This window comes from Mastigoproctus giganteus, chromosome 7 (assembly GCF_048544385.1).
Source record: "Mastigoproctus giganteus isolate SK-2022 chromosome 7, ASM4854438v1, whole genome shotgun sequence".
Lineage (NCBI taxonomy): Eukaryota > Metazoa > Arthropoda > Arachnida > Uropygi > Thelyphonidae > Mastigoproctus > Mastigoproctus giganteus.
Window position 1 is genome coordinate 101,261,365 of NC_143581.1, and position 16,940 is coordinate 101,278,304.

At 37.8% G+C, this 16,940-nt stretch overlaps 1 protein-coding gene across 1 annotated transcript in view; it reads right to left on the minus strand.

Moving 5' to 3' along the window:
• Positions 1-16,940, minus strand: part of LOC150083111 (nuclear distribution protein nudE-like 1-A) — a 246,800-nt gene that overhangs the window by 35,004 nt on the left and 194,856 nt on the right. Inside the window, exon 8 of the mRNA XM_090378392.1 lies at positions 2,953-3,047. Within this exon, the coding sequence (XP_090234518.1) occupies positions 2,953-3,047 (95 nt within the window). The remainder of the gene's footprint in view (positions 1-2,952; positions 3,048-16,940) is intronic.

The following is a 16,940-nucleotide window of genomic DNA, read 5'->3' on the forward strand; positions in this document are numbered from 1 at the left end:
TGCACTATCATTGTGCAGCAAAAGTATTTTTAAACTTAATTTTGAGTGAATAAATATATGCCACTCATTATATTTTGTTCAATGACCAGTTCTGTCAGACCACTAATATCTTTCCAGAAACATAACACCATTTTCCATAATGAAATATTTTGAAAAAATTTTGATGTTTTCAATATACTGTAATTTTTTTGTTCCTGCTTTGAGTAATTTTTTTGTTCCTGCTTATTCTTTAAATAAGTTTAAACATCACACTCAATCAACTCTTCTTGCTAAATTAAGTAAGCTGTATTATAACTTTTTGAGCATTTCAAATCAGATGATGTGGATGGGCCAGCAAAGTCTGCAACACAAGAATCCTTGCAATATTTATTGCTGCTTCCTTCATCCTATGATTTTGGGAGATCTGGTATCTGCAGATCTTCATTTTGTAGAATAGGCCATATTGCATATGATATGTTTGGATATTTGATGATTAATAGATCTGATATTTGCTGCTTTTAATAGATCCCTGATATTTCTGTCATGCAGAAATAGCAATCATCAATGTGGTTGCACAGTCCTCACCATATCACTGGAACAGAAAAAGGCATACTTTTAATTTTCCCAGTTAGCCATATCCTCAGTTTCTGAAATAAGTAATACAGCATGTACATGGAGCCCAAGTTTTGTCCTGTTCACTAACTTTGCAACCAAAATACAAAGAGGATGCATGTTGAAGTAATTAGAATTTCTTCCTCAGAGTTTTTCTGAAAAAAATTTACACACATAGTAGGATATATCAGGGTAATTCAGACATCTTTTGCTTTTGCTTAAACATTTAAAAATCACAATACTAAGCAAAACACAAATGAAGCAAACAATATGCAATAGATATGCAGATAAACTGAACACATACTCATACTATCTTTCTGTTACAGAGAGAGAGAGAGAGAGAGAGAGAAAGAGAGAGAGATGGGAAGTAGACAAACAAGGTTGAACATGTTAAACCTCTGCCATCTATGAGTGCATGAAAGTGATACAACACATTTGTAAGTAATGTGATCATAATTAAATAGATCAGCATCATTATCTAGTTCTTTAAATATTAGTAAGATATTAGCATTTGCAGAGCATATGATGCAAGAAAGCAAGCTTATATAGCATCAGCCAAAAAAAAAAAAAAAAAAAAAAACCCACAACTATTCCCATTTCACCCATCCATTCACTCCAAATGTTTGTTTAGTTCTGCTTTGAACTTATTTAAGTTGCTGACCCTCACTACAACAGATGTCAGTTTGTTCCAACTATCAACCACCTGTTGGCTAAAGGCAAATTTCGCCACATCTATTCTACAATTAATTGTCTTTCCTTAATTTGAAATTATACCCCCTCAGATGAGTAATCTAAGCAAGAGGAAGAATTCCATTACCACTGAGCTTGCTCAGTCCTTTCAAGGCCTTATACACCTCAATTAGATCACCTCGCAGGTGCCTAGTCTCCGGAAGCTGAAATTTGCGGACCTTAAGCCTTTCTTGGTAACACCAACCATTTGTTCAACTCACCAATGTCATTGTCCTTCTCTGTACTCATTCCAGCAGCTCTATATCTTTGCTAAAATGAGACCTCCAGACATGTATACAGTACTCAAGGTGTGGCCTGACTATTGCCTTATACAAGGGGACAATCACCCCCTTATCCCTGCTAGCAAAATTCCTGTATATCATTGACAAGACACCAAATGAACTACTCTTCCAGACTTTTTGTGCTGCTCAGAAAACTTGATATCTGACTGCACAATTACCCCCAGGTCCTTTTCATTCTCCACTACCCTGAGTGTAGTACCACCCAGTTGATACATTACTCCGGGGTTACTGCTACCCATATGCAGTACTTTACATTTGTCAATGTTAAACTGCAGTTGCCACCTCTCAGCCCATCTGCTGAAATTTTCCAGATCCTGTTGCAGTAGCAAACTATCATTACTGTCATTAACAACTCAGCCAACCTTCATATCGTCTGCAAACAGACATTAACCCTGATATACCTTCATCAATATCATTGATAAATACTGAAAACAACAATGGGCCCAATACCGAACCCTGAGGCACTCCACTAATAACATTAATCCATGAAGACCTGTGTCTATTGATAACCACTCTCTGTCTTCTCCCACTCAACTATCCTTTTATCCATTGCAGCAACTTGCCCTTAAAGCCATACTGCTCCAATCTGTACAGTAGTCTTCCATGTGCCAAAATCCAAGTATATGATATCAAAATTATTCTTTGCATCCAATTCCTCTGTCACCACATCACTGTATCGAATCAAATTTGTCAGATAAGACTTCCCCATAACAAACCCATGCTGTGTCTGAACTATAACTGTGCAGTCTTGTCTAGATGATCCTGTATCACTTCCTTAACCAGTGACTCCATTAATTTTCCTGGAACAGAAGTTAGACTAACAGGTCTGAAATTACCCTTGTCACCCTTTGATCCCCCTTTATGAATTCGGGATACATTTACACATTCCAGTCCATGGGGACCTACCCTGAGTCCAAGGAAGCTTTCATAATTATGGTTAAGGGTTTGCTTACTTCCTTTGTTGCCTCCTTTAATATAACTGGACAGATACCATCCACCCCAAGTTCCTTCCTTATGTTTAACTTCAACAATATCTCCTCTACTTTGCTCTGTTATTACAAAATCACTTAGCTCCCTGTTAGTTTGATAAACTTCTGGCATTCCCCTCCTTGAATAACTCCTCATATATGTATTATTGTGAACACAAAAACCTATATGAGTAGAAAATGTAATGTGATGTGAAATTTTAAGAACTATTTTCAAAATATAGGTATAAAAATTGATTGCAAACAGCTGATATATTAGAGCAACAAAAAATCATATTGGCCAGTATTATCATTAGATGAAAAAAATCATTATTTAAATTTAGTATTTTATAAGAAATACTTACTCCGACTTTTCTGAGCAAATCACCAACAATATTAAGAGCTGAAATTCGGGCTGAAGGTGTTAGAGGAGCACACGTATTGCCTATGTGAGAGTTGCCTGAAAAAAAAAAAAAAAAAAAAAAAAAAAAGATTTTTATAGAAACACACACATGTATTAAAATTAATGAGTTAATTTTAAATAAAGGAACAGCAGCAAAATCTGCTGAGCAATATCATATAGTACCTACAAATGCATCTAAAGCAGATGCATTAGTGTTAGTAGAGGCATATGATGCAAGCTTATGCAGCATAAGCTAAAAGGAAAAAAAAAAAAAAAAAAACGCTCCCATTTCACCCCTCTGTTCATTCCAAATACCTGTCCAGCTAGCCTTAAATTTATTTAGGCTATCAACTTCCACAACAAAAGATGGAAGTCTGTTCCACCAACCAACTACCCCTGGCTAAAGGCAAACTTCCGCACATCTATCCCACATCTGTCTTTCCTCAATTTGAATTTATGCCCTCAGGTGATTATTCTGAGCAAGAGGAAGAATCCCATCAGCATTGAGCATGCTAAAGCCATTCAAGGCTTTATACACCTCAATCAGATCAACTCGCAGGTGCCTAGTCTCCAGACACTGTAATTTGCAAAACTTAAGCCTTTCTTTGTAAGAGCAACCCTTTGTTCCATTCATTAATCTTGTTGCCTTTCTCTGTTCTCATTCCAACAGCTCTACATCCTTCTTAAAATGAGGCCTCCAGAAGGGGATAATCACCTCCCCTTATACAAGGGAAGGTGATTATCCCCTTGTATAAGTCAATGGTCAAGCAAACCTGACCATTGCTTTATACTAGGGGATAATCACTTCCTTATCCCTGCTAGAAAAATTCCTGTATATCATTGACAAGACACAATGAGCTACTCTTGCAGACCGTCTGCACTGCTCAGAAAACTTCATATCTGCCTGCACAATTACCCCCTTGTCCTTTTCGTTCTCTATCACTGTCAGTGTAGTACCACAGAGTTGATATGTTACTCTGGGGTTACTGCTTCCCATATGTAGTACTTTACATTTGTCAATGTTAAACCATTTGCCACCTCTCAGCCCACCTGCTCAACTTTTCTAGATCCTGTTGCAACAGCGTACTGTCATTAATGTCCTTAACTACCCTGCTAACCTTCTTATTGTCTGCAAACTTGGACATTAAGCTTGATATACCATCATCAATATCATTTATAAATACAGAAAACAACATTAATAAAATTTATTAAACTTATTAAATTTCATTGTTAATTAAATTGTATTTAAATGGACATCATGAGCTAGACTAGAGCGGCAGAGCAACGACCACTGGTTAACAAGAGTGCTGTGGTTCGGGGAGAAGTGAAGGGGACAATTCTCCAACGCATCAGTCTCAAAAAATGTGCGAAATATGAAATGTTTGCGGAATTTCTGGAACAGGACATGATCCAGCCAAAAAGGATGTCTTTATGTGTGCTAGGTACCAAGACTGCCAAGAAATTAGGAGGCAACTCAGCATTCTGATAGGTGTCTATGACAGTTTGAGGTGTAGGGTAGATGCCCTCGAAGAAATTAATATAAGGGGACCATCAAGCTCTCAGCTGCCTAACTCAATGCCAGAGCTCACTCCTGTGCAGCAGTCAACACAGAGGCAATCTCCAGGGCCGAATGCACTGGTCCACAGCAACTAGTTATTGTTGTTTGTTATTTGGTTTTTAGGAGCATTAGCAACTAAGGCCATATTGCTCCGGAATATGCAATGGTCATTCCCTGACCTTTCTGCATCTGGTGGTGACGGGCTCGAACCACGGTCTAATCAAGAAGCGTGTGCTACGCACTGCTGCTCCTTCCCACCTGGCTACGGAGGCGCCTAGTTATTGTTGGTGACTCTATATATAATCTTTATTGTATACAAACGTGGTATATACAATAGACCCTTCACAGCAGCAATTATGCAAAAAGGACAGGTGGAACAGGACCAGGGTATGTCTGGCAGGGGCAAAAGTTGATGACGTTCTAGAGCAGATATCATCCTTTAAGGGTACAAAAGGTGATATTGTTGTGTACGTTGGCACTGATATTGTTGATATTTTTGTACAAGTGGACATAAACAGTAAGAGATCTGCAGATTTAATTAGCAAGTACAGGTCAATGTTGAAAAAAAGGTAGGTAGGTTTGCGAGGTAGGGTTGAATTTGAAAGTATCTGCAATTCTGCCCAGACACGATATGAGGGAGTATATGATGAAGGTCTTGTCAATCAATTCGGCTCTGGAGAGAATGTGCAAGGCTCATGGGGTAGAATTTTTTTCAGCGTGGTCTGCGCTTGTTAACTCCGGTTAACTCGTTAGCTCCAGTTAACAAGCACAGACCACGCTGAAAAAAAATGTGAGAGATTGCTTCTACAGGGATGGGGTATACTTAAATAGAAAGGGTGCAAGAATATTTGCTGATGCTATTGAGGCAGGGTTAGGTGGGTCAGAAAACTGCTAGCTTGGGGGGGATACACAGACTAAACGATTAACAGTGGCTGCAGGCAGAGGGAAAAGTGATTGGTGCCCTGCTTCTATTGGAATGAGCAGCAGTATGGAAAGCAAGGCAAGGCAAGGCAATGGAGATTTCTAGGACTGTTGGGAGTCATAGTGGAACAAGTAAATACATGGGCTGTGTTAGGGTAACTAAGAGTAGGAACAGTGCATGATACTTGCATGTACACCAATTCTAGAAGTATAGTTAATAAATTTGATGAGTTTGAAGTGCTGGTCAAGACATCAAAGGTGGATACTGTTGGGATATCAGAGACATGGTATCACACAGATATAAGCAGTGTAGAATTGGAATTTGCAGAATACAATGTGTACAGAAAGGATAGACATGACAGGAAGGGAGTAGGGGTTATGCTGTTAGTTAAGAAACACAAAATCTAAATGAATCCAATTGACATTGGTGGACAATGCAATGTTGAGTCAGTGCAGTGTGACATAAGAATTGGGAAAGGGAAAATGAGAGTAGGAGTGTGTTATAGGCCTAATGAATCTGATAAGTATAATGAGCAATTGTGCAGTGAAACAACCAGAGGCGACCAGAACGAGTAATACACTTGATCTGATCAGCAGTGATTATTCATGCATTAAGAATTTGCAGATAAAGGAACCACTGGGTGACAGTGATCACAATGTACTGATATGGGATTTACTTAAAGATGTAACTATCATCAAGGGTAAAGGGAAGGGCTTTTGCTTTCATAAAGGTGTGGAAGCTTAAGCTTATTTTGGAAAAGAAAAAAAAATAAAAAATTTGCGGGGAACGTTCAACTTACCTAGGGGAGGTCAGGTCAAAATTCAGGGAATCATGGGTAAAAATGGGATATATAAGGACTGGTTTAGTAGCGTTAAGTTAGGTGTAGAGGTAATAGTGATAGAGGGAGGAGTTTTTCCGTAAGGGAAGGAGTTCCGTGAGAGTAATAGTCGGGGAAACAGCGAGAATATTGTTGGATTACAAACGAGAGGATTTGCCGGTGTAAGGACATGAGTCGTTATTAACAAGTTTGGAAACTATAATTAGTTACGGTTATGCAACTCGTAGTTTCAAGTGTTAATAAAGTTAAAATGAGTGGGCAGTTAATAAGTATATGCCACTTCAAAGTGAGTTTGATAGAGAAGAGTTTAATCTGATGTGGAAACCGTTAAAGAAAGTGCTAGAAGATAAAGGAACTGGTCCAAAAGGTTGGAGAAGTGAAAATAATTGTAAGTACTGTTTCGTATTACTATTTCTGGTCAAGAGAATAATCCAAAAAGGGGAAGAAAGGCATTCTGAAATCCTAACTGTGATATTTTGAACTAGCCTAAGGAATAACTGGATAAACAAATTGGATATTGTAAAGGAACTATTGTTTCAATTTAATAACATGATATGCTGAATTAACTTACTGTTTTGGTTTATCCCAGCGAGGAATGTTTTGTAATATGAAGAGTTTTGTTGATCAATTTTGTAAACCTTTAAGTCAATTTCTATAATTAAACACGTTAAACTTTTTAAGTGTGTTTGTCAATTGCCTCACTCAATTCCTAGCTAAAAATGCAATTAAACCCGAAATCTTGTAGAAGCAGTCAAAGGCTGAAGGATAACTTGATAGTTCCGTATATAAAATTAAAGTAGGGTTTAGCTTAGTAGCCAAGGGTATATGGTAATAATAAAAACCAAAGAATTTATGCCTACAATTGGCAAGGCAAAGTATAAAACAATACCCTTACGATTGAAGAGCCAACCAGGATTACAATTGGCAAGTCAATGCAATAAAGTAAAAGGTAACGCCTACAACTGGCAAAATGCCAGCCAGGATAGCTAGTAAAAAAAAAAAAAAAAAGAGTGAAACAACGATAGAAAGAAGTCATATTTGGTAACAGTGTTATGTACAATGTTAGTAATGATTTTGAAATAAGGTTTATGGTTAGTGTTGAATTATTGAATGAACATAGTTAACATAAGAGTTAGATATTCAGATAAAGTGGTAAAAAGCAAAACGGTTAGAAAAAGAGTTGTTAAAAGTAATTATAGATTGAAATTTACCATAGTTGTTGGACTTACTAACCAGCTGGCGAGTCAGAAAAATAATTTAAAGTGTGTAGTAAATTTAGAATTTAAATATGTAAAATAGTTAGAATTGTGAAAAGTTGTAAAGGAAAACAGAATGCCTGGAGGAAATAGAAGGAACGAAAAGGGAGGCCAGGAAGGGCAGTTCATTTAGACCAGCCGTCCACAAGTGCCGGAGGTGAAATGGCAGAAGTGCCTCAACTCTACTCTAGGGAAGGACGAAATTTTAACTTTAAGGGTAGACTATTTAAGAGCATTTAAAGGGGAGAAGCAAGAGAATGTAGATTTATTCTTAAGTAAATTAGCCCATATACAGAGAGCGGATAGTGTAGGGGACGAAGAAATTGTAATTTTCGCGGAATTTAAATTGGAAGGCACAGCGCTGATTAAGTATCAACAGGAAACGTTGTATGAAGGGGTAAATTCACTAGCAGATTTTAGTAGAAATCTGCTAGTGAATTGTTTGCAAAGAAAGAACCATTTCTTGCGGCGGTAGGTAAATTAGGAGGGTTTACGCAGACAAGGGGGGAATCAGTCACTGAATTCCTACAGAGGTTAAAAGCTGTTAGAAGGAATACAAAGATTGACACCAGGGCAGAAAGGGGTTTCGAAAAACTATTAACAGGACAACTTATAAAAGGGTGAAATGATAAATTCGGAAAAGAGGTTATGCAAAAGAAGCCCGAAACTTTAGAACAAGCATTTTTATATGCCGAAGCAGAAGAAGGTTTAGAATTAAATTTTAGAACCGACACAAAGTGAGAAACATACACAACAAATGTAAGCATGGGAAATGAAAAGAGGGGAAGAACGAAGCACCGAAAAAGAAACCCGGATAGACAAACTAGAGAGAAAAATAGACTGGTTAATAAAACAATTTAATGAAAGGAAACAGGGGAGAACCCAAGTAGCTGAAGGGGAATGTAAGGAGGAAGGTGAAGGTGCAACACCCTACGAGAAATGGAATAAGGGGGGAAGTAACAGGGGTTGTTACATATGCAATAGTCCTAAGCATTGGGCCAGATTCTGTCCTAGGAACAGATGGGGAGAACCAGAAGAAAGAGGAGATATTGCAAGACAATGGCGACAGGGGGCCAGCTATAGGCAAGGGGTGCCCACAACGTTAGTAGACAGAAGTACGACCATTCCAAAAACATCCCAAAGGGAGGAAGACAAGAGTGAAATTAATCAACTAGGAAGGGGAGGAAAACCCCAAAATTTTAGACAGGACTGCATTAGTAATACCAACATTAAGTTAGTAACCCTAGATAAGGTAGTGGTAAATGAAAACCTAATGTACGTAAAGGGATAGATAGGCAATTTGCAGGGAAAATATTTAGTAGACACCGGGGCCACGAAATCAGTCTTAACCTGGGAATATTTTGTAGAATTTAAGATCCAGGAAACTTGGGAATAAAGCCCTGTGGCAGCTACATTTTACAAGGAATAGGGAGAAGCCCCCATATTACACAATTTCTTGGTATCCAAGGGGATTAAGGGAAAGAAATATAACGCCATACTAGGATTAGATTTTTTGGCGGAAAGCAAGGTTCTGCTTTGATTGCAGCAAAGGTACGGTATGGGAAAAAATGCAGATAGACCACAGGCAAAAAGAAGAGTGAACAGAAGAAATACAAGGGTTATCAAAGCAGTATAACCACATTTTTGCTGAGAAAATAACAGAAGTGGGAGTGACTAAGGTAATGGGGCAGTGCGGAACTAAAACAAAGATAAGAGGGAGAAAGAATTTTAGGGAAACTAAAGAACTAAATAGACATTCTAGAAAATCCCATAGCAGGAATTTTCTACAGAAAAGGTGGAGGGATTGTAAGCTTAAGCTTATTTTGGAAAAGAAAAAAAAAAAAAAAAAAAATTTGCGGGGAATATTTGACTAACAAGACTACAGTAGTAGTTAAGACACAGCATGGGTTTGCTAAAGGGAGGTCTTTTCTGGCTAATTTGATTGGATAATATTATGTAGTCATAAAGGAACTGGATGCAAAAAATAATTTAACGAATTTCTCTATATTACGAATTTTTCGCAAAACATTGCACCTTGAAATGAAATTATATATAAAATTAACCCCATATAGTGAAGTGTTAGTCTCTCTAACGAATTTTTAAAATAATTAGTAAAAGCATTTCTGCTAAACAGCCACTCAAATATATGGCCTCCTTCTCACCGAAATTGCACATTAGCATCTATAATTAATCATCCTTTTAGTGAACACTTGTGGCCATTGACACCTGTAGGAGGGTCTTTGTTTCATTTTTGTTACAGTTATAAAACCAAAATGGTTTTCTTAAAAGTGGTCATAAACTTTCAATAAATAGGGTAGACTTGTAAATTGACGTTGGCTAAGGGGGCTTAGAGGGGAACAGGTATCCTGTGTGTTATCAGACACTCAGCCTAAAACACTGATGGATCCAATATCTCTCTATTACAGAAGATTTAGGAGAAGTCCGGTTGGCCTGCCTCCCTAAAATCCACTCATGCACACCTTCTCGATGGTAAGCCCTGTTACGTCACTTAGGTGGCAACGAACGTGTAGAGTGGTTCTCTTCAAGACGCCTGGTCAGCGTGAAGAGGAAAAGACCAAACCCTCCAGCAATGAGAGCACAACAATACAAATGGCCCTCAGTCCCCAGCAGCTTTCACTCTCCCTCTTACGGCAGCGAGAGGATCAGAGTGGAAGCAGAGGGTGCTAAGAATCTCTGGGTACGACCAGGCTGCCATGCACGGAAATTGAACTTGGCCTGTTATAACGTAAGAACACTCATCGGTGAAGACAGGATATTAGAGCTGGAAAAGGAATTAGAAAATGTGAATTGGAATATCATCGGTTTGGCTGAAACAAGAAGAAGAAATGAATCACTTATAAGTTTATCAAGTGGAAATCTGCTGTACACCAATGGAAACAGTGAAAGGAGTGAAGGTAGAATTGGGTTTCTGGTCCATAAAGATTTTAAAAACAACATTTTGGAATTCAAAAGTACATCACCAAGAGTGTCAAGACTAATACTCAAGATTTCTAAGAGATACAAGCTAAAGATTATAATGATTTATGCACCAACATCGAGCCATGATGATGAAGAGGTTGAAGAAATGTACACTGAAATTGAGACTCTTCTAGATGAGCAGAAAACCCACTACACTATTATTATGGGAGACTTCAATGCTAAGGTTGGAAAAAGACAAAACAGCACAGAAAGGGGAACTATAGGAAATTTTGGAATTGGTGAAAGAAATGAAAGAGGTGAAAGACTTGTGGAATTTGCAGAATCTCAAGGACTGTCAGTAATGAACACTTTTTTCAAGAAACGGGTGAACAGAAAGTGGACATGGAAGAGTCCAAATGGATTAACTACTAATGAAATCGACTTCATCCTCACTAACAGAAGATATATTGTGAATGATGTTACCGTCCTGAATAAGGTAAATGTTGGAAGTGATCACAGAATGGTAAGATGTACACTTGATATAGATGTAGGAAAGGAAAGGAAAAAACTGACTCGAGTAAATAATACAAAGGTCTTTGAAATAACAGAGGAGGAGAAAAAGCAGTATGTACTGGAACTTAAGAACAAGTTTGAGCTTCTGCAGACTGCTGAGGACCAAGATATCGACGAGGAATATTACAACTTTTTGAAAGTGATAAAGCCCAAGAAACCTATAGGGAAAAAGAAATCCAAAGAAGAAAAAATTAGTCAAGAAACACTTGTCATGATGAACCGAAGACGACAAATGAAAAGCAAGAAAAACACTGACAGGCAGAAAATCGAGTATACTGAGTTATGCAAAGCCATTAGAAAGAGACTCAGAGAGGACATAAGAAGATTTAACACAAGAAAAGTAGAACAAGCATTAAGGGAAAACAAAGGATTTAAATCAGCAGCCATGAGCAGTAATACAGAAAGACAAATGATACTGAAACTGAAGAATAGCGATGGTGTACTTATAAACAGCAGAGAAGGCATAATTCAAATAGCAGAAGACTACTATAGAGAATTATACCAGGAGCAGGGGAATGATGCCAGCAGTGGGGAAGATGGATTGCAAAGTAGCAACATGTACGACATACCCAATATTCTTCCTGATGAGGTAGAGCATGCATTGAAGAAAATGAAGAATCAGAAAGCCCCGGGGGAAGATGAAGTTACTGTAGAGTTGTTAAAATTGGGAGGAAGAGACATAACACAAAAACTGGCAAGGCTCTTCACAAAGTGCATTAGAAAAGGTGTGACGCCTAAGCAGTGGAATAATGCAATCATAGTTTTGCTGCATAAGAAAGGAGATAAATCAGAAATTGGAAATTATAGACCAATTAGCTTGCTATCCCACATCTACAAGTTGTTCACAAGGGTCATTACTAACAGATTAGAAAGAATACTGGATGAGAATCAACCGAAAGAGCAAGCTGGCTTTAGGACAGGATTCTCAACTATGGATCACCTTCATGTAATATCACAGCTAATGGAGAAAGCAAATGAATATAAAATACCATTATGCCTGGCATTTGTGGATTATGAAAAGGCATTTGACTCCATACAGCATAAGGCAATGTTTCGGGCACTGGAAAGACAAGGCATTGATACCCCATATATTATGATTTTGAAGAAAATATACGAGAGTGCTACCTCCTTTATTAGACTAGACAAAGACAGTAGGAAATTTAAAATTGAGAAAGGAGTTCGACAAGGAGACACAATATCTCCGAAGCTGTTTACTGCTGCCCTTGAGGAAGCTTTCAGAAGATTAGACTGGTCGCAGAAAGGAGTCAATGTGAATGGAGAGTACCTAAACCATTTACGATTTGCAGATGACATTGTGGGCATAAGCCACGATCCCAAAGAATTAGAGGAAAATCTTAATCAGTTATGCACAGCTAGTAAGGATTTTGGACTAAAGATGAATATGGCTAAAACAAAAGTAATGATGAACAAGTATGCCACAGAAAGGGAAATAATGATTGAAGGAGCAGTAATTGAAAAGGTGGAGTCATATACTTATCTGGGACAAGTTATTAGCTGTAATAATGATAATTGGCTGGAAGTCAAGAGAAGAATAAATTTTGGATGGATAGCATTCAGGAAATATAGTCACATACTGAAGAGCAATATCCCAGTTTGTCTGAAACGTAAAATAATGGACCAATGTATACTCCCCATCATGACTTATGGAAGTGAAACTTGGGCACTCACCAAAAGAATGGAAGAGAAGCTGAGAACTACACAGCGAAGAATGGAACGAATCATATTGGGAATAAGACTGTTAGATAAGAAGAGAAACACATGGATTAGGCAACAAACTCAAGTAAAGGACATTCTTATCAAAACTAAAGAACTAAAATGGTCTTGGGCAGGACACATAGCTCGAAGACATGATGACAGATGGACTAAGAAAATAACAGAATGGTATCCAAGAGGAGCTAGAAGAAAACCTGGAAGACAAAGGCGGAGATGGATAGATGAAATTCATGAGTTTGTGGGTAGTAAATGGATGTCCAGTGCTCAAAACAGAAGGAACTGGAAAGTTGCTGGAGAGGCCTTCATCCTGCAGTGGATTGAAAATGGCTGATGATGATGATGATGAAGGGGCAAATGAAATTCGCTGCGGCCACAATACACAGAATGCTACCATAGTCAGTTTTAAGTAACGCCTACTGAGTGACATTCATTTCTCACCTCAACTGTACCATGTGACCTTGCTGTCAATTATTATATGACATGTCCATTCTCATCTAACTGGACTCCTAGTAGATGGTTTTCATGAATTTTTTTTTAATTTCGTTCTTTTATAACATTTTTCCTCAATCACATGGACTATATGCTCTTGTATTTTTTTTTCCTGAAAAGTAACATACAACATATGTTACTGTATATATAAATGAAAGCAGAATAAAAGAAATTCACAAAGTGGTATATTTCTTCACGGTGATTGATAGGAAAGGTCACGTGATACTGTTGAATTGGCAAGCGAGCGTCATCGAGTAGGCGGTACTAACAATTCACTATATGGTCAGTGCAGCAAAGTTTGCGGTGTGTGTATCGGCAAGAGCTGCAGTAGAGTAATTTTTACAGTTGCAAAAACAATGCCGAAGAGAAAGTGTTTAAGCATTAATGATAAAGTAAAGATTCTTCATGATATTGATCAGGATTTTAAGAAAAAAGATGTTACGGAGAAATATGGCATACCTGCAAGCAGTTTATCTACGATTTTAAAAAATCGAGAATCAATTTTAAATGCAATTGAAGGAGCAGACAAGAAGCGAATTAAGGTGTGTGTATATACGAAGATGTTGATAAAGCTGTTCTAAAATGGGTGCAAATGATACATAAAAAGAATATACCAATATCGGGTCCAATGATTAAGCAACAAGCTCTGAAATTTGCACAGTCCATTGGACATACAGAATTTAATGCGAGCACTGGATGGCTAGATAAATTTAAGAAGGGCCACAGAACTGTGGAAAAGGTTATTTGTGGAGAAAGTGTTAATGAAAGCAAAGAAGATTGCAACAGTTGGAAGAACAATACCTTAAAGAAGATTTTGGAAGAATATGAGTATAAGGATGTTTTTAATGCTGACGAAATGAGTTTATTCTTTAAATGTTTACTGAACAGAACACTTGCTTTTAAGGATAATAAATGTTTTGGGGGAAAACAAAGCAAAGAAAGAATCACTATGCTAGTTGGAGCAAATATGACAGGAAGTGAAAAATTAAGACTTTTAGTCATTGGAAAATCAAAAAACCTAAGATGTTTTAGAGGCACAAAATCTTTGGAAGTTGACTACACCTTTAATAAAAAAGCATGGATGACAAGTGATATTTTTGAAGCATGGATATTAAAACTAGACAAGCGTATAACAAAAGAAAAAAAGGAAAATTGTGTTGGTAACTGACACAAGTTGGTAAATGACACAAAATGCTGAAAACACATCTGGCACATCCTGCCAGTATTTCTGTCCAACTTAAGTGTGGAGTTGTTGTTTTTACCACCAAATGTAATGCAAAACTCCAGCCAATGGACCAAAGCATTATTAAAAATTTTATTATTGAAAGAGAATAATAATGAAGATTGTCAATGCGTTATCAGAAAATAGAAACTTGGAGATTGCACTTCTGAACTGGCAAAGGTTTGGACAAACGATGTCACTGAATACACTATTCAAAATTGTTTTTCGAAAGCAGGATTTGCATTGAATGCAGAAGTCAAACAACAACTGGATAAACAAAATGAACTGCCCCTTTCACAACTGAAAACCTTTTGGACATTATTAGAACTGTCCGGAAACATCGAAAATGAAATAATACTGGATAATTATGTTTATGTAGATCAAGATCTGACTACAACAGAACATCCAAATGAAGATGAAATACTTCTGAACAGTGTTAGACGCGACCATGATCACGAAGGAATTAACGATGATGCTGAAAACACATCAGAACAACCAATAGAAAAGCCAACTCGCAAAGAAATGATTAATGCTTTTAAAATGGTCCTTATGGGTCTACAGTGAAAGTGAAAATCAGTGAAAATGTTCCTGATAATGTTTTTAATGCTCTGAACAAATGTGAGGTTTTCTTTGAGAACAAGATATTTTTTAATTGTACTGTGCAAACGAAAATTACAGATTTTGTTTTTTTTTTTATTTGTGATACTTACTGGTGAAAATTGTTTAAACGTAATTTTAATAAGTGTTTTTGAAATAAAATACATTAAAAATAAATGTAGATTAATTTTCATTTTCTAATTAGATAATTTCTAATAAAAAAGATATTCTCTGCATAACAAAATTTCTCTATAACGAATTTTATCGCTGGATTTATCGAATTCGTTATAGGGAAGTTCGACTATACTTGGATTTCAGGAAAGCTTTTGATACTTTTGCAAATGGAAGACTGCTGTATAAATTGGAGTGGTATGGCGTTAAGTGCAAGTTGCTACAATGAATAAAGTGATTGTTGAGCGAGAGACGACAGAGTGATAATCAATGGACACTGCTCTTCGTGGACTAATATTATTAGTGGATTTCCCCAGGGCCATTGTTGTTTTGTGTATTCATCAATGATATTGATGAGGGTATATCAGGCTTAATGTCCAAGTTTTCAGATGATACAAAGGTTGGGAGGATTGTTAACAAACAGTAAAGACAATATGCTACTGTAACTGGATATAGATAAGTTGGGCAAATGGGCTGAGAAGTGGCAACTAAAGTTTAACATTGGCAAATGCAAAGTACTGCATATGGTTAGCAGTAACCCAAGAGAAATGTACCAACTGTATGGTACTACACTCAATGAAGTGGAGAGTGAAAAAGACATGGGGTTAATTGTTCAGCCAGATATGAAGTTCGCTGAGCAGTACAGATGGGCTGCCAGAGCAGGTCATGGATTCTTGTGAAAGATATATAGGAATTTTGCTAGAAGCGACAAGGAGCTGATTATCCTTTTGTATAAGGCAATGGTCAGGCCACACCTTGAGTACTGCTTACAGGTCTGGAGGAAGGATGTAGAGTTGCTAGAACAGCAACTCTACATCCTTCAAAAAATGGCAACAAGATTGGTAATGAGAACAAAGGCATGCTCCTACCAAGATTGGCTTAAGTTCTGCAAACTGCAGTGCCTGAAAGACTAGGCAAATGCGAGGTGATCTGATTGAGGTATATAAGGCCTTGAATGAGCAGAGTACAACCAATGCTGATGAGATTCTTTCTCTTGCTCAGATTAACCCGAGGGGGGCTGTTGTTGCTGTTATTTGGTTTTTAAGAGCATTAGCAACTAAGACCATATTGCTCCGGGGATATGTGGTGGTCATTCCTAACGTTTCCACATCCTCTGTATTTGGTGGTCACGGGCTAGAACTCCGGTCTAATCAAGAAGCGTGTGCTACGCACTGCTGCTCCTGCCCACCTGGCTATGGAGGCGCCTCCTTAGGGGCATAGATTCAAACTGAGGAAAGACAGTTGTAGAGCAGATGTGCTGAAATTTTCCTTTAGCCAGCGGGAACAGGCTTCCATCTCTTGTTGCGGAAGTTGATAGCTTAGATAAATTTAAGGCTGAACTGGACAAGGATTTGGACTCCTTATTTGTTATCCTAGTCAGTACCACATCAGCAGTGGCTGAAGCTGCATAAGCTTGGTTTCTTGCATCGTATGCCTCTGCTGATGTGGTACTGACTAGGATAACGAATAAGGAGTCTTGGCAGTCCTTGGCTCGGCTGTCCAGGGATATCGGCTGCTGGGGTGTGGTCTATTAGATTAACAAGCTGCAAACAGGTGAAATCAGATGATCCCCAACCCTCATGTGGGAGAAAAACTAAAATCTGTTTTACACTGCACCAGAAAAAAAATGTCCAGACCACGACCTCAATGAGAATGAGGCAATAAAGAAAC